A 19,514-nucleotide genomic window follows, 5' to 3' on the forward strand; every position below is an offset into this window, starting at 1 on the left:
GTATGTCGTATCAACTTCGCGCGACTGACGCGCACTGCCGCCGATATAAGTTAACATGCATGGACGTCGATGTTAGGATACTTCTCCTGCTCATATACTCCTATTGCCCGCATCTGTTACCTTCAGCAACGTGGACACGAGTCCTATACTTCAGACAACATGTCATACACTGTCAAAACAGTTGATGCTGCGATGGCCGAGGCCCTTAGACATCTGACCCAGATATCTACCTATGTGTGTGCATCGATGTTGAAATGCTTGTTGGTGAAGTAAATCACTAACCTCGTCAGTTTCGTGATCGCCAAAACAACGCTGATGTCGCCAACGATATCGGTAGATTGAGCACCATGATTGTCATCAGATTCTCTGAGGGCATCATGGATGTCCCAGCCTCGGATTTCCTCCTGGAACCGCAGGTAAGAAAGCTCACTGCCATTGAAGCTATAAGTGCAACAATGCTAATTGGAGTAGGTCGATGATAACAATCAGATCGCCGGCGAGGGTCAAGCTTTTGAGAACTCCTCTCAGCCTACAGTGGCCCCCTCTTCTCTGAGCGAGGCTCAACAGGAGAATCAACGCAGCCTTGTCTTGCAGCAGGCACCGATGCGTGACAGACAGCTTCTGCCGAATGGCAATTGGGCTCGCATTGTTGGCACGGTGCCCGAGTCTTCCACTCAGGCCCAGGCCCAGGCCCAGGCCCAGGAGCTAGTGCAGTATATGTCACCCGCGTCCTTGACTTCGAGTTCTCTATCTAGACAGAGCCATAATAGTGAAGAGGAGGCCGAATGCCTTGAGTTGGCCAATGCTGCACTCAGCCTCACTCCGCATATTATGCAAAACCCAACTGAGGCCAAGGCTGGAGTAATCCGCATCTATGGCAAGGCTGCCAGAGAGCACACTTCCTTTATTACTACTCGCATCCACGAGGGTGCGCTGCAGGAGATTCGCGTCGAGGCTGACGATAGAACTCGCGTGACTTTCCAGCTTGCAAGCGCGGCCGTCGAGTTCCTGAAGTCCAACCGCGAGATGCAACAGCTCCTGGGCTACGGTCGCTTCGGCACCGGTTATCACGTCGAGTTGGCGGAGATTGTGGACTGGAATGATGACCTCCGCCGCATGAACCAGCCGATCCGGGAGCGTCGCCGCCTCTCTTTCGCCAGAAAGAGACTTTTTGCGGAGGGCATGACTCCTGACAAGTGGAAGCATGATATTCGCCAGCTCGCGGGTCCTGGCGCTATCGACTTTCTTTGGGTTTTCAATTCTGGTAACGGTAAGTGAGCGACTGTACACGTTGTCCTTCACTTCATGGCCTCACCCGCTAACTGGCCTGTAGCTACTGCTGTTTTCAACAGCACCATTGTCGCTCGCCGCGTGCTAGAGACATTCGAGAATTGGAAAAACGGCCGCAACTTTTACAGTGGTGTCTCTGTGACCTACTCCTCTGATCCCTGTGAGAAGGAGCTCGCCTTAGTTCGCGAGAGCCGTGCCAACATGGGCAGAGGCTATGTGAAGCGGATCATCCGCTGATTGAATATGTCCTTCATCTGGGTAGAATTATCCCATCACGGTGATGATTAAACCCGAGGACAAAAGACATTATCTGATCGATCTGGATTTACAACATGCAACTGGTGCGAGGATCTTCGGATTCAAGGAGAAAAAGTCAAAAAAAAAGAGACTCAAGAAGTGAAGAGAGAAAAGGAAAAAGGAAAAAAGAAAAAAAAAAAAAAAAGAAAACAAGACTTAACTTTGCAGAACAGGGATCTGAAGTGCTTGCTAGTTGAAAGTCTTGTACGGAATGTTTGTCCGGATGCTGGAACAACGTGGCCGCCTGGTGCGCGCACGCACGATCCGGTCCGGATTGCAATCCCAGGATGTCGACAGGCGCACGAGCAGTGGTGGGATTATTCACTTTTTCTAACAGGGGTATCACATCACTGCATGTTTGGATCCTTGTTTCTGGACGTGTTGCTTATGCTAAATTGTCTTTTACTTACATTTACATCTACCATAGTAAAATATCCCTCCATGGATGTTGTCACTTGAAAGGTACGAAACATAATGTAGCGAAACTTGGCTCACAAGGTCTATCATAGTAGGCAACTAGGCAAGTACCTGTAGATAGAAGCAGTAATTCGCTCGCGAGTACTCCGCAGTCGCAAACGAAGTTGTGGTACCAAGTAGGCATAGGCAATCGAGTCATTGCTGCTGAGCATTTGCAGATGTACTTACTCACCCCAACAAACGCCTTGTCCCGATTCTGTACGCACGCGCACGTACAAAGTAGGTTTACCCCCAAGATAGAGTACTGGAAATTGAGATAAATATCGCCCAGGAACCCAGATCCTCTAAAGTTTCTGTAGAGTTCCTGTAACAAAGGCCCTTTTGCATCAGCCTATCTCGTTCAACCCACCTAGTCCAACCTTTTGAACTTCTTAACCTAGGTAGTGGACAGAACTCATATAGTATAGATCAACAGGGTGTTGCAGTAACTAAGCGGATGGCTTCTTTCTTTGTTTGGTGAGGGAAAAAATGAGAAAGCACGGATCGACATTACCCGATAATGCCTATCCCCCGCTTTTATGCATTCATATCTGTAGATCCCCTTGCGTCCCTTGCTCATCATCATCAACAAGAAGAACCAACATGATAGTTCAGCGGCGGGTTGGCTGGGTAATCTTGTGCTGTAGAGGTGGATGTATACCGGTGGTGCAGGTTGTAGAGATGTAAACCCGGTCTGAAATTAGGAGTAGAGGTCGGTGGTGTGGCGTATAGGCTTACAGTCTATGTAACTTATACTGCGTGCAGAGTATTAAGTATAACAATGCAATGCGAGTGTGTCTCCTCCAGCCGGACTTGTTACACCTTTCTTCCAGACAGAGAATGGGAAACAGTTCGTGTGTAACTGCGGAGTACAGTACATAGAAGAGACAATCGATGACAGGTTCAGTCCTCACTTTGCAAAATCATCGCGTGAGGGCTAACTTATAGGCAAGAGTAAGTGTAAGAAATGCAGGAGTTATACAGTACACTATATCGATGCATAGGCCAAGAATATTTAGTACTATCCTGGTACAGTGTTCCCCTGAACTAACTTCTTACAACTACCGGTTAACAATCAGAGTTGGGGCTCTATTCGTATTTTTTTTCTCTATGGTACTCCGCCGAGAGTTCGCCAAGGAAGCAAGAGAGAGACATGAACCCACACCCTACCGAGTAGTTCTTTCTGACCCCTGCATTTAGTGCATCTAATCTGCAAAGCATTTACTGAGTCAAAAAAAAAGGGGGGGGGAGGGGGAGATTGGGGGTTGTGATTGGTAGCTTGGGGGTTGGCGGTTTTGGCGAATAAGGTTCGGTAGATGGATGGTTGGTTACTGAATACCTACTACAGTATGGTGACTGCAGGAGACTGGTCTTATCATAATTGCTGTTTATGGATAGATGTTCGACTGTTTCTTTCGAGAAGGATTCTACATACAATATCCGACATATGATTTTGATAAGTGATATGTGGACGGTAGACGGTAGACGGTAGACGGTAGACGGGGATATTTTTTGGCGAAATTGATTGGTGATTAATTGCTTTGAATTGGGGTGGGTTTTGGATTGATTGGGGATCTAGTAATGAAGGGCGGGCCCTGAGAAAGAAAAAAAAACCGTTTGAGATGGAACGATGCGGTTATTGCTGGGGTTGTTTCAAATGTTTGGGGGCTCAAGTCTTTCTTTCTTTATGCGATCCTCATTGATTATACATGGTATAATACCTTAGCAATTGGAATGGAATTCTTCCTTATGTTCTACCCTTCATGATCGCGAGGATCGTTCGTCTGTGAGTCTTGCAGGACACATTCCATGGCTGACGGGGCGACGGACGAGAGATCCTAAAAATAATCCCTATCGAATAACACAAAGAACCCACGAACCCAAGAACCGTGGAAAAGACCGGAAAGAAGTTGTGGCTTACCCAAACTAGCTAAAAATGAGTAATCTTGTGTGCCTACCGTTACCCATGGTCTATCGGTACGAGAGCGAAAGTAGAATCCACTTGAATGTTTTCTTGACTTAGAATAAAAATCGACCCGGAGTGACGAAGGATCAATGTTGTCTACTAGTTTAGTAGTTCTGGTCCGTGAGGAAGAAAACAAAAACACAAGACTGAGTGTGTTGTGGTTGCTTTCCCTCTTTCTTCCCCCTTACTAGAGATAAGGGACGGGCGGAGCAAGCGGCAAGGTTGTCGATCGGGGGGAAAGGGACAGACGGGGTCCAAGGGACCCGAAGTAGTGACTGAGGTAATCGGAATGTGCGCGTGGAACAGACAATGTGAGGGTGAGTGTTCAACACTCACCCGTGGGCGTCAACCTCACGAAACCGGTCAGTTCGTTTCCGATGAAGCGGCGACACGGACCGAACGCCAGTCGAGATCTGGACTTTCTGGTTTAGATGTGGTTGTATAGCATTGGCATAATATGATGTCAGTTTAGCTTCAACCCTAACTGTTCTCGACGAACCCCCGAGTATTGTTGCTTGTCTGGCAGCGCTACAGATGTCAGGTGAGCATGGGGGCAAGGGGGAACAGAGAAGAACGAGTGGGTGGGTTAGTCCGCGAGCAGGGCTCACAGCGCGTGGGTACCTGAACTGTGAGCGACTCGAGCGACAAGCAGCTTGCTCCATCGAGTCTAAGACATTACTTTGTGGGCGTTCAGACCATTGATGATCGGGCTTGCACCAGGATCGGAGGTTCTCCAAATTGGTTCATTTCGGCTGAATGGGGTCAACAACGAAGGCATTTATTTTAGTTTAGGTTTGAGAGTGGCGCAAGTTGACAGTTCTCATATGGTTAGCCCACACGCAGGAAAGAGGGAGTGATACTAGACGAGGTAGGATCAAGCGACTTGATTGGCATCTTGAGGCAAATACAATGTACTCAGAATAATGATAAGCCAGTCAACGGTCAGTCAGTCTACTGTGTGTAAGCGGAGATAAGAAGAGTCAAAAGCAGCGAGGGAGTGGGGAGGGGACAAGGACCCCGAAAGGGACTACTAGTGGAGAATTTATCCCTCGGAGGCCGAGGGGGAAGCAAGAGAGAGAGAGTCCTGAGCCGAGCGGAAGAGGGTCCTGGGGAAATTCAGGGAAAATTACAATTCAGGGCCTAAGGCAATTACTTACTTACTTACTTACTTACTGCATTCGCACCTCGTGGCCCAGTCAACCATCTGAGGGTCAACAACTTGGCATACCACGCTTTGAATGGTTTCATGCTGCCGTCACCACCTACCTCTTCGGAGGATTCATTCGGTCATTCGTTCATCCATTCTTCAAAGACAATCAGGGGGTTACCCAGGGTGATCATTACGTATTTTGCGATAGCAATCTTCGAACTTCTCTCTAGAGGGTGTCTTTGTCGAGGATGTACTGTACTGGGTACAGTAAGTACTGACTGACTACTGAGGAGTTTACCAAGGTTACTTAGCCACTAGCTCGGCAACTAGCGTGGCCATGCAGTGTGTTAACGCATCTAGCAAATTAATTAGCCTTTGTCCATTCATCCATATACACCAGTACTTCCTTCCTTCCTTCCTTCCTCCTATATATGATCTCTCCCTCCCTCTTTCCCCCATTCGGAGAGGTAAGCCTCGTGGTACAATTCGTTCGATCTTCGCGGTTTCTCTTCGCCTTTTGACTTCCTCCTGTTCCTCTTCTCTCTTTCTTTCTCTCTTTTCTCTCTTTCGCTTTCCCTCTCCCTCCTTCTACTCATTCACTCGCTTTCAACAACTGATACTACCACGACGACTACTACTACTACTACTACTACTATCACTCCCATCCTGACCCTCTATCTACTACTCCACTAGTGGCAGTTCACTCCCGAATCGTCCCGTGATCCCTCATTTATTGGCGCACTCGTTGGTTGGTCTTGGTTCAAACCGGTCGTTAATAATATACTGTATTCTTAAAAGGGAACTGTGGGGATTTTGGGTAAGTTCCTTCTTGCTTTCCGTGGCTCAGGAACCCGCTCTGCATCAGACGATCCATGAATGAATGATAAGACATGTGGTTCCCGTCCCGGGCACAACAGTTTGGCTAATATATTGCCTGGCCCTCCGCGCTCCCCCAGATCTGCAGTGATTCTCGATTCTAATTCTTCTTCCACTCTCTGTCTTCGATTTTCCCCCTACTCGTTCGCCGCCTTTTGGTCTCGCGAAGCTAGGACTCGTTGACTCTCGCCAATATGCACATCGTATCCTCCCTATTCTTGGCCTCTTTGGCCGCCACATCCGCCTTAGCTTCCGCTCCGACATGCAGCACCAGCTCGCAATGCCCTGAGGAGTACCCCTGCTGTTCACGTAAGTGATCCTGATCAACCCCTAACCCTCACAAGTGTCATTGCTGACCGTCCTCATCAGAGTACGGTGAATGTGGTACCGGCGCTTACTGTCTGGGTGGATGCGATCCAATTTCGTCTTACTCCCTCGACTCCTGCGTTTCCGAGCCCGTGTGTCAGAGTAGAACCTACACGTGGGAGAACCTGGACAAATCTGCCTTGAACACCAAGTACCTCGGAAATTCTTCCGAGGCCGACTGGGTCTACAGCGGTTACCCTAAGATCGAGGACGGGAATCTTCTATTGACAATGCCCAAGAACACCGTGGGCAGTCTGTTCGCCAATAACCACTACGTCTGGTACGGCAAGATTTCTGGCAAGGTCAAGAGCAGTCGGGGTAAAGGTGTTGTCACCGCCTTCATCCTGCTGTCAGATGTCAAGGACGAGATCGACTTCGAGTTTGTCGGTTCCGACCTCGCTAACGTCCAGACCAACTACTACTGGCAGGGTGTTTTGGATTGTAAGTTGACCCCTGTGGCCCACACAAGTCCGCTGCTGACATTCGATCTCTAGACAACAACGGAGGAAAGTCCGCTGTTAACGGCAGTGATACTTTTGACGATTGGCATGAGTACGAGATTGATTGGACCGAGGATGCTATCACCTGGTCTGTGGACGGTCAGGTCACTCGCACCCTGACCAAGGAGTCCACCTACAATGCAACTTCCAAGACCTACAAATACCCTCAGACACCTTCCCGAATGCAGCTGTCACTGTGGCCTGCAGGCCAAGCCAGCAATGCGGAGGGAACAATCGAGTGGGCTGGCGGTGAGATCGACTGGGATAGCGAGGATATCAAGGACAAGGGATACTACTACGCCACCTTCGGAGACATCACGGTTGAGTGCTACGATGCCCCGAACGGTACGGTCTCGAAAGGCGACAAGTCTTACGCGTTTGTCAACGAGGATGGACTCGAGGGCTCGGTTGTGATTACCGACAACAGCACTGTTCTTGCCTCTTTTGGCGCTACGGGCCTGGATATGGATCTCGGTAGCAGCAGCACTACCAACACCACGGGCGACAACAGCACGGTCCCCGAAAACCGTGGAGGCTCGGGCAATGAGCCTGGAGCCACGAGCTCAAGCACCGGCACCGGCACCGGCACTGGCACCAGCAGTGGTAGCTCAAGCGATTCGACGGGTTTCAGCCAGGGTACCTCAACCGACACTAGCTCCAACGGCGTCGCCTCTCCGAATGAGCGTGTTCTGAGAGGCTCCTTCTTTGCCGCATTGGTGGCAATTGTCGTTTCGGTCACTCTATAAACAGAGTCAACAACCTCCGTTTTCCCCTTCTTGGACATTCTTATTCATATATTTGCTTGACTCTTACCTGGCTCGAAATACCGTCACTCCTTTTACGACTTCAGCGTACCATTCTTACTTCTCGATGTTTTATACCTGGCGCACTATTCGCCCTTGTCTGTTCTTGACCCCCTTACTACTATTACTCTTTCCCAGTGGATGTCTTGACGTTTTTTAATGATTGCGCATCGGAGGTTGCGTCCCTGTTTTGACGTCATGAAAATGACTTTTGAAGACCTTTACTTAATACCCTGTTTTGTTTTCCGTATTGGCGTGGGCATGCCGGTTGGATGCTTTTGATGTGCTGTGCCGTAGATAAGTACCTTCAGGTCAACAAGTCACCCTTTTTCAGCGGATTATCTGCAAATAGATACACCAGTCAGATTTCAAGACGTTGTGTCGCTTTGTGTATTAGTTCATATAAGTGATCTTTGTAATCTCTGTGCGTTTTACACAACCTACCCAAGGGACGATGCTCTATAAAAGGAGGTTATGATGTAGGGGATCCATAGAAGGACGGTTCTGCTTTGGGGCCCTTTCCTTCTCTTAATCCATCCCAGAGCTCCAGGCAGACAGCCATAAACCACTAGACCTAACTACGATAACAGTATCAGTGACCTCTACTCCAGCCACTCTTCTATCCTCCTCGACCGAAAGCCATTATTGGCGTACCCATCCGCTCACCTAGCAACACCAGCCATGCCATTCCCTCCATGCATCCAACCCGCCGCATCTTCATCCCCCACCCCATTCTCTGAATAGAGAACCATCCAGCAGCCGAATTAGCCTTGCATTCGAGAAACCAAACGACGCACATGACCGAAGCTCATTCCCCCGAAAACCGTCAGAGTCCTCCCCGTATCGCGTTGCTTACTTCGGGCTTACGCTATCGACGATGATGCGCGTATACCGCACGCGAGATCAATGAGGGTCCATTCTCACTGAACTTCACGTGACCTCAACTCGGGTCGCATTCGGTCGGGTTCGCTTAGCAGACAAGCCTACTACGAGGATGGGGTGGGTGGGGCTCAGGGGAAGCCTACTGTAGCAGAGATAGAGTGTATGTACGTGAAGATGGGCTATTAGGTACTGAGTAGTTGTAGAGCACAAGGAGGTTGATTTCTGATTGGTACTGTACTTTGGACCCACCCCCTGCCCCCCCTACTGAGGGCTTTGCTGCAAAGGACTCCAAGCTTATGCTCATCTTGTTCATGTAAATATTCGATCGTAGAAGACTATGTAGAGAACTTGACCAACCATGAAATGAGACAAACCAATTGGCCCTGATGAATGTGGTTGTTGTTGTGGTTATGATCCAGCCGCCCGGACGCCAGTATGACCATGCAAAGTTGTCATGACATGACAGTTGAAGTAAGTAAGAATGAGGAGTATACATTTGCCTGTTACAGCCGACTATAAGTCTAGTGAGCACCGCCGCAGTTGCAGCCTCCCTCCGTCAGCGAGCGCTTGAACTCGCCATGGTAGGCGTCCATCCCCTCAGTGCGGACATCGGCACCGAGTGGGTCACCCAGCCAGCCGAACGATGATGTGTCGACCTGATGCTCTGACGAGGCCACGGACCAGTATTCGGACGCTTGCAGCTTATCGGTAATGGGCTGCAAATCAAGATCGAGATACTTGGTGAGGAATGATCCCACATCGATGTTCTCGTTGTTTCCAAGAAGAGGCCAGGCATCCTTCGTGGAGGAAGCATAAATGTTCACATCAACAGCTAAATGCGATGGTTAGTGAATCAATCAACAATGGGATAAGGTGGACGCATACCAGAATGTCCATGTGTCGCCCATCCAATCTGAGCCCTTCTGCTCACAATGTCTGCGAACACATATTGGGGAGTGATTGGCGAGTCGGGATCAAGCACGGCCCAGATTTCCTCCTCGGTGGCATCTGTGATGCCGAGATCCTTCTCCAGCAATTTCCGGACAAACTTCTTCTGTGCAGAGGAGTCGCTTTCCTTGGCGATGAAATCCTGGAGCTTCTTATTCACGTATTCGGACGAGTGACTAGCGTTAGCTAGCACCCCAGGAAGCCACTTGTAATCTGGGTAGGAAGCATGGAGCTGTCGCGCGGCAGCCAGACCGCCGGTCTCGTGGTCGGACGTGCTCACCACCACTCCAGGGGTAGAGTCCTTCTCAAGGAAGTCCAAGACGGCCGCGAAAGCCTTGTCATAAGCCAACACCTCGTTGACCTGGGCAGCTGGGTCGTTTCCATGGCCAGCATGGTCGATGCGGGAACCCTCAATCATGAGGAAGAATCCCTTGTCACTGTCAGCGGTAGCCTCGCTGAGCGCCTTGAGCGCGGTGCGGGCCATCTCCTCCAAAGACGGATACACATCATTCTGGCTGCGGCGGTCGATCTCGAAAGGGATGTCCTTCTCGGCGAAAAGACCCAGGAGCGGCAACTTCACGGCAGCGCCTCCGTCCAGCGAATCGAATCCCTCCCGGTCGTTCAAGTAGTGGAATCCATTCGTCTTCGCCAACTCAATAAGATCACGATCGTCAGCCCGGCAACTTCCTTCAGTCGAGTTAGGCAGGAAGTGGCACCGGCCTCCGCCCATGATGAGATCCACCACCCGGCCCAGAGGATGCTCGCCGATCTCCTGCTCCGCGATGCGATCTTCATACTGCCGAAGGTTGACGTGGGAAGCGAAGCAGGCTGGTGTTGCGTCGGTGATACGGGTGGTCACCACCAGACCGGTCTTGTAGCCCGCAAGAGCGGCCGCCTCGAGGACTGTCCCACAAGGGGAGTGATCGGGAAGAACGGAAATGGCACCGTTGTAGCTCTTGAAGCCACAGGAGAACGCCGTGGCGCCCGCGGCGGAGTCGGTCACGAGGCTGGAGCTCGACCGCGTCCTGGAGGTACCGATAATGTGCTGGTCCAGGACGAGAATATCGTCAATCGGAAGCCCTTCTGTGTATTGCTTGTAGTTCCGGGTCATGGTGAGACTGGCCGGGCCCATACCGTCCGACACCATGAAGATCAGGTTGCGCTTGCCGGTCGGCTTCCCCCCGGGGCCCCACGGATGCTTGGAGTGATCATTGACTCGGCTTGCCTCGTGCTGATAGACAACAGACAGAACAATCACAGCGACGGTGGCGAGCAAGGCCCATGTGAAAAGACCAACGTCTTTCCAGAATGTCCAGCCCCGGCCCTGACTGCGGTTGGTGCGTTCTCCGGTGAGCAGAGCGTCCTCTTCCTCGGCGTTGCGGATGGACGAGCGATCGGAGGACGGGCGCGAGGCCAGGAGTGGCTCTTGTCGCGCCATGTTCCTGTGCTGTTGCCTCTAGAAGACGAAAGATAAATGTATGATTGCGCAGTAGTGACAGTAAATCTGAGTATTTAATGGAAGTTGAAAATGAGAGAAAGAAGACAACAGGAGAGAGGAGAAGAAGACGAGGACGAAGTCACAGCTGCAGGAGCAACTCGGGGCAGCTGATAAGCAATCAATGGGCCAGCGTGACCCTGACTTGCTGTTTTGGGAATGGCTTCGTACGGGGGATCGACGTCACCGCCTCACTTTGATAGATTAGGTAAGTGTTATCCATGCAGTCTCAATGCTCTTTTTTTTGGCATAATATACATACATTAACACAGAAGAAAAAAAAATAAGAGTAGAGAAAAGAGAAACAAAAAAAAACAAGCCCGTAGTGGAGGTTCTCTCCATGGCGTGCTAGTACCCTCTCACACAGGATACTGTTTCCCCAACCTCGTAATTTACAGCTATCAACCTCCGCATCCGAGGTCTTGAGTGTACCAGACCATCCACCATGAACAACTCACCACAAAGTGATATGCAATAAACAGTAATCTATCTTCTGATATTCCCCTTCCATCCGATCGGAATCATCGCCGCAGCGATCTCCGACACTCCTCTCTCAGTAGCAAGCAGATTGAACTGTGCAGCCGCATTGCGAGTGTCGGCCACTTCAACCCGCACGCCCAGGGAATTGAGATATCTCTTCGTTTCCGGCGATAGAGGGAAAACATATTCACCCATGCCAAGAATGAGAAGATCTATTGGGGACGGGGAACAAAGGAGGTTAGCGACACATCTATCAATCTTATTTCCTCCTTATTTTTTTTGTTGCTTTTTTCCCTGGCATACAGGATAAGCAAAGGATATCGTGACTTACCAGGACGAGGCCACACCAGATCCAATACACCCCAGGCCTGCTCGTCAAGCTCGAATTGACTCTTCTTGTTGAGCATAGCATCCCGATGACCCCCGGCGGCTACCTGCCACGGACGCCACGGGAACGCCTCTCCGCCCACAAGCATCACGCCGTCGCCACCGGTGATCTTCACCCCGTTGTTGAGGTGGAACCCAGTGTCCAGTGTGGCATCGATCGCAGTGGTCGGCGCGGGGATGTTGCCGAGGACATTGAGGGCGGCGAAGTCCGTTTGCGTGTCCTCCGTCGACTGAGGGCCGCGGTCGTGACTTGAGGGCTTTGCGCTGTGGGCGCGAGGAATCATGCGGGTAGGGCGGGCATTGTTGCTGTTGTACCGCGGAGATGAGGCCGAGAGGCCAATCCGAGAGAAAGGCGAGCGAGATCGGGATGTGAGCTGGGCACAGAGATTGACGCTGCGGTCAGCGAAGATGGAAGTACGCAAGGCGCGCAGAAGCTGGGGTGATGGGCTGTGCATAGTGGTGGAGCTTCTGCTAGGACTCGCGGTGGGTGATGTTGATGATGATGATGATGATGAACCAGGTCTGTAAGTATTCCTGGTTTGATACTGTTGAGAGAATCAACCTTAGAGCACAGATTCCATTCAACTGGTATTTGAAACCCGTCAGAGGATGTGCAGGGGCAGGAGCGATAATGATGTTAGCACAAAATATCTAAGTCCGTCTTGGAGCTCCGGACCATTTGAGACATCCCTCCCGACATTGGAACGCCGCGCAGGCGGCGCCCGCCGGCATAACTACCTTAACTATCTTGGGCAGGCGGTGGCCGCATGATCCATAATTTACGAGCCAATAGGCCGGCAGCCAATAGTAAACTTCCCCAGAACTGCCAGGCACAAATACCGGCCCCAGACTGAGTATTCATGAATACCGAACTGTTGACTATTGAACTTCCGTACCATTGCAGTAATCAATCTACTCCGTAGCTTTGATGCTATCCTGAAAAACTCTTTTGTATTAAGTACTATGTTGGCAAAGTGCAACACATGAGGTAGTCAGCTAAATGCAATTCGTCTAACACGTTTCATTCACGGTTCCATGCTCGTAACCTTGGGCCGATCTAGGGGTCAACCCGACGTCTCCCCTGAGATGGCAATGAAAGCAATGCCATACAAGTGATAAATCGATAGGATGCCTTTGTATTCAAACGATTGTGTGGGACTGTATAATATGTCGCTGGCTACAAATCTGAATCGCCAGAGTCTCGCGCAATTTCCACGACAGCTGGTAGAAGTGGATTGCGAGACAAGGACGAACGATGCCACCCGTGGTATTAACGCCGTACCATCTATACAATGACTCAGGCCCTCATCTTCGGCTTTCTTCGGTAGGCTTGTTGGTAGATTGACCCTGACTTGGTCGACCTGCCGCGTCATGGGCGTTACTGTTCCGATCCTCGTCAGACTGACTGGAGCTATCATCGCCAACAGCGCCCGACGTTGATGCACTACGCAAGCGTTGGGCTCGATCTTGTAGCACTTGAGCTTCGGCTGCGGCTCTCTGGGCCCGAATCTGCTTGCGCCACATGCTTGCGTAGCGGCCCTTCATAGCCAGCAGTTGATCGTGTGTGCCACGCTCAGCAACGCGTCCTTCATGCAGAACTAGGATTTGGTCTGCCGTTGTAATTGTGCTCAACCGATGAGCAATGACAAGCATGGTACGACCACGAGAAAGGCTAGCAAGTGCCCCTTGAATGTGCTCCTCCGTCTCGGTATCGAGAGCGGCGGTCGCCTCATCCAGAAGGATAATCCGCGGATTCTTGAGGATAGTACGAGCAATGGCTACCCGTTGCTTCTCTCCTCCACTCAACCGTAGGCCACGCTCGCCGACTTTAGTGTTATACCCGTCGGGGAAGGACAGGATCTTGTCGTGGATGCTAGCCGCTCTACACGCTTCATATACCTCCTCGTCCGTGGCGTTCTGGTTAGCATATTTCAGGTTGTACATCAGTGTCTCATTGAAGAGGACAGTGTCCTGGGGCACAACGCCCATGTGCCGCCGAAGAGAGTCGATCGTTATACTTTCAACGTCGTGACCATCAACGCACATACGACCGCGTTCGGCATTGTAAAAGCGGAAAAGTAGTCGGAAGACCGTGGACTTTCCTCCGCCAGACTCACCCACCAAAGCCGTCGTGGTGCCTGGTTCACAGTGGAATGTGAGGCCGTTCAGAGCCGGCTTCCGCGTGTCATATGAGAACTCAACATTCTCAAATGTGATCCGGCCGCTGCACACGGACAGAGGCCTTGCGCTAGGGCGATCTACAACGGTAGGTTGTTCCCGGAAAAGCTCCAGCATTCGCTCTGAGTTGATAAGGGCGGACTGGATGGAACGGTAAAAGGTTCCAAAGAAATTGAGAGGCCCCTGCAACTGTGCCATGTAGGTGAGCAATGACACAAACTGACCTACATCTCGCTGCCCCATGGACACCTGATATGCAGCGATAAAACAGGCAATGAGCAAGCCCAGCATGAAGACAGTGTTTTGTGACGTATTCATAAGGTTGAGAGAAAAAAGAACGTGATACTCGGCTCTTTGATAGTCTGACACGGCTTGGCGGTATCTGCCGAACTCATAGTCTTCGGCATTGAAGTATTTGACGGTTTCATAGGAGACCATCGAGTCATTCCTGTGGTGATTTCGTCAGCTTCCGAAACAGTGAAACGTTGGCCCAAGCTAGCCCTTACTTGACGGCATCTTCCTGTCTGGACTTATTGACCATTTCCCTCCGAATCTCCGCCCTCCACTGTGCCAAGCGCACTGTGACGTAAAGGTAGCAGAAAGTGATGATGGTGACCACAAGGGCGTAGTATGCATCGAAGAAAATCAAGAAGAAGACAATGGCCACGCAAAGATCGACCAGCATAGGAACAACTTGGAAGGTGACCTGCTCGAGGAATGTGTTGATCGAACTACCTTTGCTGAGCGCAGATAGCACCTCACCCGTCTTCTTTCCCAAGTGAAAATCGAGACTGAGACCGTGCACGTGTTCGAAAGCCGCGGTCGACAGCTCCATGTACGAGTATTGGCTCACAGGGATCCATAGATTTGAGCGCAAGGATCCGATTAGTCCCTGGTTGCCCTGCAACCATCGGTAGAGGATATACAAGCAGATCTCGAACCACGGAATCCTGAACTCGCCATCCTCTCTAGAGAGGATGTTCGTGATGACACCCACCTGATATGGGACAAGCACATTGACAATGCGCTGCAAAACGATTAACACGAAACAGATGACCACCACAATCTGCAAACGGCGGGACTTGGACGGCCAGAGGTATGGAAAGAACAGGGAGTATCCACTCAAGTATTCCCACCAGCTTGTAGAAGGGACAGTGGTCGGGCGTACCCATGGGTCGGTAGGCTTCGAAGGTTGAGCATGCCCGTTCGTCGCACCATGGCCGTTTGTCGCACCATAGCCATCCCCATTCTCTACATTGTGGGCATCGAGTAGTCCCGTAGTCTCGGTAGAGCCGTACGCATGGCTTCGTTCCCTCTTTGGGTTGACGTTGATCGAGTTCGCGATATAAGTAAGGACCATGGTGGCGAGGATGAGCACTCGGAAGCAATTGAAAACGACCCCTGTCACTTCCCAGGGAGTTATCCCATGTCGGAGACGACCACCAATAGGATCTCCAACCACTGGTTCTCGATGGGGCCCAGTGTAGATAGAGAGGGATGTGCCAAGAACACCGATTTCGATTGGAATTGCGATGAGCCATGGGACGAATTGAGCAAATGTCGGAGACGGATTCGTGTCCAACAGCGAGACAAGGATAATGGCATAGTCAAAGAATGACCCAACGACATATATCTATGGAAAATTAGAAGCTGCTTCGCAGGGCGGACAACACATGGCGATTACACAGGGAGCTCCACAGGATCAAAGCAGCGAACTTACCACAACGGACTGGCCGCACCACCAATGCTCCGATCTAGCAATGATGACATGCGACACATTCAGCGCACCTTCTGCGACAATGGTCAACAGAATTCCTACTGAAAACCATTTGAAGAGCATCTTCGCGTTCTGAGAAAATCGTTGAGGAGATTTGAGTACGGTCATTGTGCTCCTTGACCGCTTGGGGAGCGGTCTTCCCCCAGGTCCCGTCTGCGCATTTTGGCTATTGCGATTCACGTTCTTGGCTGCCAGGATAGAATTGGCAATAAACGAGGCGATGAAGACGAGGAGAAGGAGAATTGGAGATCCAGTACGAAGGTACCCCAGGAGTTCCCGGGTTGCATGATGAGGATCCATGGTGTGATGGATGTCCACTCAATGACCGAGATTTTTCCTTAGACGTTCAAGGTATAATTTCCATGACACTGCGACCGCGACCCTTTCTCCAGGACGAGGAATATAGATGACAGGCGGTGAGAGCTTGGAGTGCGGGAAAGTACTCGAGGTTCGAGGCGAATTGTGATCAGGGATTCGTCGAACGAAGAAAGCCGGGAGTTGAACGAGAGCCGGCGGACACGTGGGAAGTAGTAAGGTAATGTCTGTCTTGTAATGTTCTATTAAATTTTAAGAGCAAAGAAATTCTTGACGCAAAAAGACAGGAAGAAGCGCAGATATGAGAATTGAAAGAGAAGAATTTTTTAGAGAGGATAAGGGCGTGAAGGTTAAAAACTTAAAATGAGGTTAAAATGAGGAAAAAAAGGGACTGTAATAGATACAGGAGAAGGAGAATACAGGTTGATTAAGCAAAGACTATAAAGAAGAGTAAAAGGTTGGCAACCGGAGGTGTACGTTGCACCAATATCTCTGGTCATGCAAGAAACAAATTAAAAGAAGAGGAGGGGAGGGAGGGAAGGGAAGGGAAGGAGGGAAAAAAAGGACAGGATAGACCAGAGGCACACGAGAGGAAAGGATCGTTGGATACAAATAGCAGCTTGACGAGAGGAAGATGGAATGACGGTGTGGATGCGGAAGAAGTCGAGAACCAGAACTGCACTAGCTTGGGTCTCCAAAGCTAGTTCCGTATTAAGCTTGGTTGGATCCGGAAGGCGAGGGGAAGGAAAATAATAATAATATCTAGCATTAATATTATTATTATGATTATGTTTCCTTGGAGCAAGAAAAATAGAAAATTCGAAAAGGAAAAAAAGAAAGAAAAAGAAAGGCAGAAGGCAGGAAAAAAATAAAAAAAAAAAAAAAAAAAAAAAAAAACAAAACAACGAGGGAAAGAAAGCAAAGAAGAACAGAAGGAATATCCGCCCTACGTACCTCGCCCCAACGGTCGTTTTCATTATTCCCGGCTGATCAGATGCAGGCAGCATCGGAGGTTTTCTTTCTCACCTGCGTTCTCTCTGGTCTCTCTTAATACCTTTGCCTCCCACCATCCCCTCCTATGCGCAGTTTAATGGTATGAGTCAAATTAAAATAGAAAGGGTGAGGGCCTAATCAATCAGAAAGGATAGATCATGGTCTGGAATGATCAAACTACAGGGTAGTACGTATTCCGTTTGTCTCTTTAGGATGTACCAGCAGTTGTAAACACCCTTCTGGTGGAATCCCGTGGGGATTTAGAGGTGTAGAGGTGCATCATGCCCAATGAGAACAGGGGTTGGAATGAAGGTTCCAGTGTGCTGAAGGAAAAGAATCCACTCAAAAGGAGTGACAATGATTTCTCAAGCACTACTCCGTCTATTCAAGAAGAATGAGACAGGTGATGGCGGATGAGGGGAGGTGAAGGCCTGTGGGGTAGGTTGGTAAGTCGGTAAGTACGTAGTAGAATAGATGGCACAACTGCAAGTTACCGCCAAGTTGATACATAAAGACACCATGAGGCACACGCATGAGCTCCGCCGATGGCGACAAGCGAGAAGCAACTGGAGGGGGTCACTTGTAGGGGTATGTCATGACAGATCTCGATGGAGGAGGGCTTTGCGCAGATCGATGCGAGAAGGTAACAATGGAACGAGGACGAGGAGGACGAATGATGGAAGGCCTGAGCTGCCGCAGTAATTAACCGCTCGGGGATTCCCTGGAAGACTATGTGCTGGGATGGAGGAGAAGCTCTCTGAGTGGCCTCTGACCCCGGTTGGAGCAAAGACACATCACGGCCCAGATGCCGGTCCATCAACTTTGACCCCTCCTCCTGCTGGAGCTGGTGTTGCTGAAAGATAAAGACCATGGCGCTCACAGGACGAAATACGGGCGGGATTGTCGATGGATCAAGCCCTTTCAGATGCAGGTGTTTTCGCTCGAAGGATGCGTAGGTGGCTGGCAGGTTTTCAGGGACATCTGTCGGTATGGATTTGTCTGGCCAAAATCAGATATTTAGATGAATACCATGTATACATTGTTGAATGGTTATCAGAGTACACTCTTGGCGTTAAATATATAATTCATCTATTGAGGCCGTTGTGCCACCCACCCCATATATCGACGAGATGGACAGAAACGATAGAGGCAGTGCAGAATTAGAAAACAAACCCTCCCCCTTCCATTCAAGCTACCAATATAACCACGCATCAGCCGACTATAACCAAAGAGCAAGCGTCTATGATGGTGCAGGGAGCAGGCGTTCTTCATCCGCGACAATTAGGCGCATCCCTCACGATTTCGACGAGTCATTCGGTAACCGCCCCAGACTAGTTCCATTTTAGCTTGTCCCACCTTGAAGTCCCGAATGTCCGGATGATCTAAAACAACGCCTGGAATGTACAGCACCGGACCATTGGAGTAGTGAGACAATGACATGGCCACCCCAACTGCTTAATCTCGGACTTCCTGTCTCAATTACCGCACCGCTCAACATGCATGGGAAGAGTCTACCGATAGGTGGCGGTCGATTTAAGCACCTCCCTAGGGAGAAAAGTGAGAGGGTAAGACAACCATGATCATCATAGGCGGGTGTCGTAATTATGCTTGCAGGTTGGACAGGAACAATTCTTGATCCGATCGAACCCCATCGACTCGTGATTGCACACCGCCCTGAACCTGCATGCATCCCTTGTCTGCATCCATCCACACTACTATACAGAGAATGTTTTTTTTTTTCCGCAACCAACTCCCTCTTCCCTCCACAAGATTTTTCCCCGTCTTTCCTCTCGTTCTCATGTGGGTGGATGGCCACACGGGAAGAGGAATCTTGTTTGAGATACCGTTTACAAGCTATTTAAGCTAGTTTCAGGAAAATTGCTCCCATCATAGGCAGCAGTCAGATCGGGCGGCGAAGGAATAATTTCGATGATACGGATACTGAAAGCTATAGATCAGTTTCCAGCCTGCAGAAAGTTAAGTAAAGATAGCGAACTGATCGTACGGAGTTCCCTCCGTACAGTTCCCAAGAACACCAAACTCAGCAACACCCGGTAAGTCACAGTACTGTATGTACTGTACAGTACATGAGTACTCTAGTTAGCTCTCCCATAACCGAGGTATCTCTTCCTATGGAAATCGACGAGTTTTGCACATAGTGTGGACAGTATATTGTATCGACCTCAAATCTGCGTTACCTTTCGCCGGGCAAGCAGATAATATATCACGGGGTAAGTTGATCTAGTTATTGCCACAGGTTACATAATCGCTCGCCCCCAGCTTGGATCTTCGCTCTAAACCAAACCAATTCAGGTATCAAGCCGTGTCATTTATTGAACCGGCAGAATTCCATCC

The 19,514-nt window shown here is 50.0% G+C and overlaps 5 protein-coding genes across 5 annotated transcripts; 2 read left to right on the forward strand and 3 right to left on the reverse strand.

Annotated features, from left to right (window-relative positions):
• The first annotated feature begins 708 nt into the window (after positions 1 to 708).
• On the forward strand, positions 709 to 1,651 carry ASPACDRAFT_113852 (uncharacterized protein). The gene is made up of 2 exons (XM_020195755.1): positions 709 to 1,261; positions 1,316 to 1,651. The coding sequence occupies exons 1-2, from the start codon at positions 832 to 834 to the stop codon at positions 1,525 to 1,527; spliced, it is 642 nt and encodes a 213-aa protein (XP_020059457.1). The 5' UTR covers positions 709 to 831; the 3' UTR covers positions 1,528 to 1,651.
• A 4,578-nt stretch (positions 1,652 to 6,229) lies between these two features.
• Positions 6,230 to 7,647, forward strand: utr2 (putative cell wall glucanase (Utr2); the record flags this gene model as incomplete). The annotated part of the gene is made up of 3 exons (XM_020203310.1): positions 6,230 to 6,344; positions 6,405 to 6,842; positions 6,896 to 7,647. The coding sequence occupies 3 exons, from the start codon at positions 6,230 to 6,232 to the stop codon at positions 7,645 to 7,647; spliced, it is 1,305 nt and encodes a 434-aa protein (XP_020059458.1).
• Positions 7,648 to 8,872: 1,225 nt separating this feature from the next.
• On the reverse strand, positions 8,873 to 11,078 carry ASPACDRAFT_76194 (alkaline phosphatase). The gene is made up of 2 exons (XM_020204663.1): positions 9,472 to 11,078; positions 8,873 to 9,418 (listed from the first exon to the last, which is right to left on the reverse strand). Exons 1-2 carry the CDS (start codon positions 10,970 to 10,972, stop codon positions 9,108 to 9,110), a joined length of 1,812 nt encoding a protein of 603 aa, XP_020059459.1. The 5' UTR covers positions 10,973 to 11,078; the 3' UTR covers positions 8,873 to 9,107.
• A 190-nt stretch (positions 11,079 to 11,268) lies between these two features.
• Positions 11,269 to 12,475, reverse strand: ASPACDRAFT_76195 (Mth938-like domain-containing protein). The gene is made up of 2 exons (XM_020204664.1): positions 11,841 to 12,475; positions 11,269 to 11,721 (listed from the first exon to the last, which is right to left on the reverse strand). The coding sequence occupies exons 1-2, from the start codon at positions 12,349 to 12,351 to the stop codon at positions 11,516 to 11,518; spliced, it is 717 nt and encodes a 238-aa protein (XP_020059460.1). The 5' UTR covers positions 12,352 to 12,475; the 3' UTR covers positions 11,269 to 11,515.
• Positions 12,476 to 12,802: 327 nt separating this feature from the next.
• On the reverse strand, positions 12,803 to 16,576 carry hmt1 (putative vacuolar ABC heavy metal transporter (Hmt1)). The gene is made up of 3 exons (XM_020204665.1): positions 15,795 to 16,576; positions 14,581 to 15,707; positions 12,803 to 14,522 (listed from the first exon to the last, which is right to left on the reverse strand). Exons 1-3 carry the CDS (start codon positions 16,149 to 16,151, stop codon positions 13,202 to 13,204), a joined length of 2,805 nt encoding a protein of 934 aa, XP_020059461.1. The 5' UTR covers positions 16,152 to 16,576; the 3' UTR covers positions 12,803 to 13,201.
• Between the last annotated feature and the right edge of the window lie 2,938 nt (positions 16,577 to 19,514).

The sequence above is a fragment of the Aspergillus aculeatus genome (assembly GCF_001890905.1).
Source record: "Aspergillus aculeatus ATCC 16872 unplaced genomic scaffold ASPACscaffold_3, whole genome shotgun sequence".
Lineage (NCBI taxonomy): Eukaryota > Fungi > Ascomycota > Eurotiomycetes > Eurotiales > Aspergillaceae > Aspergillus > Aspergillus aculeatus.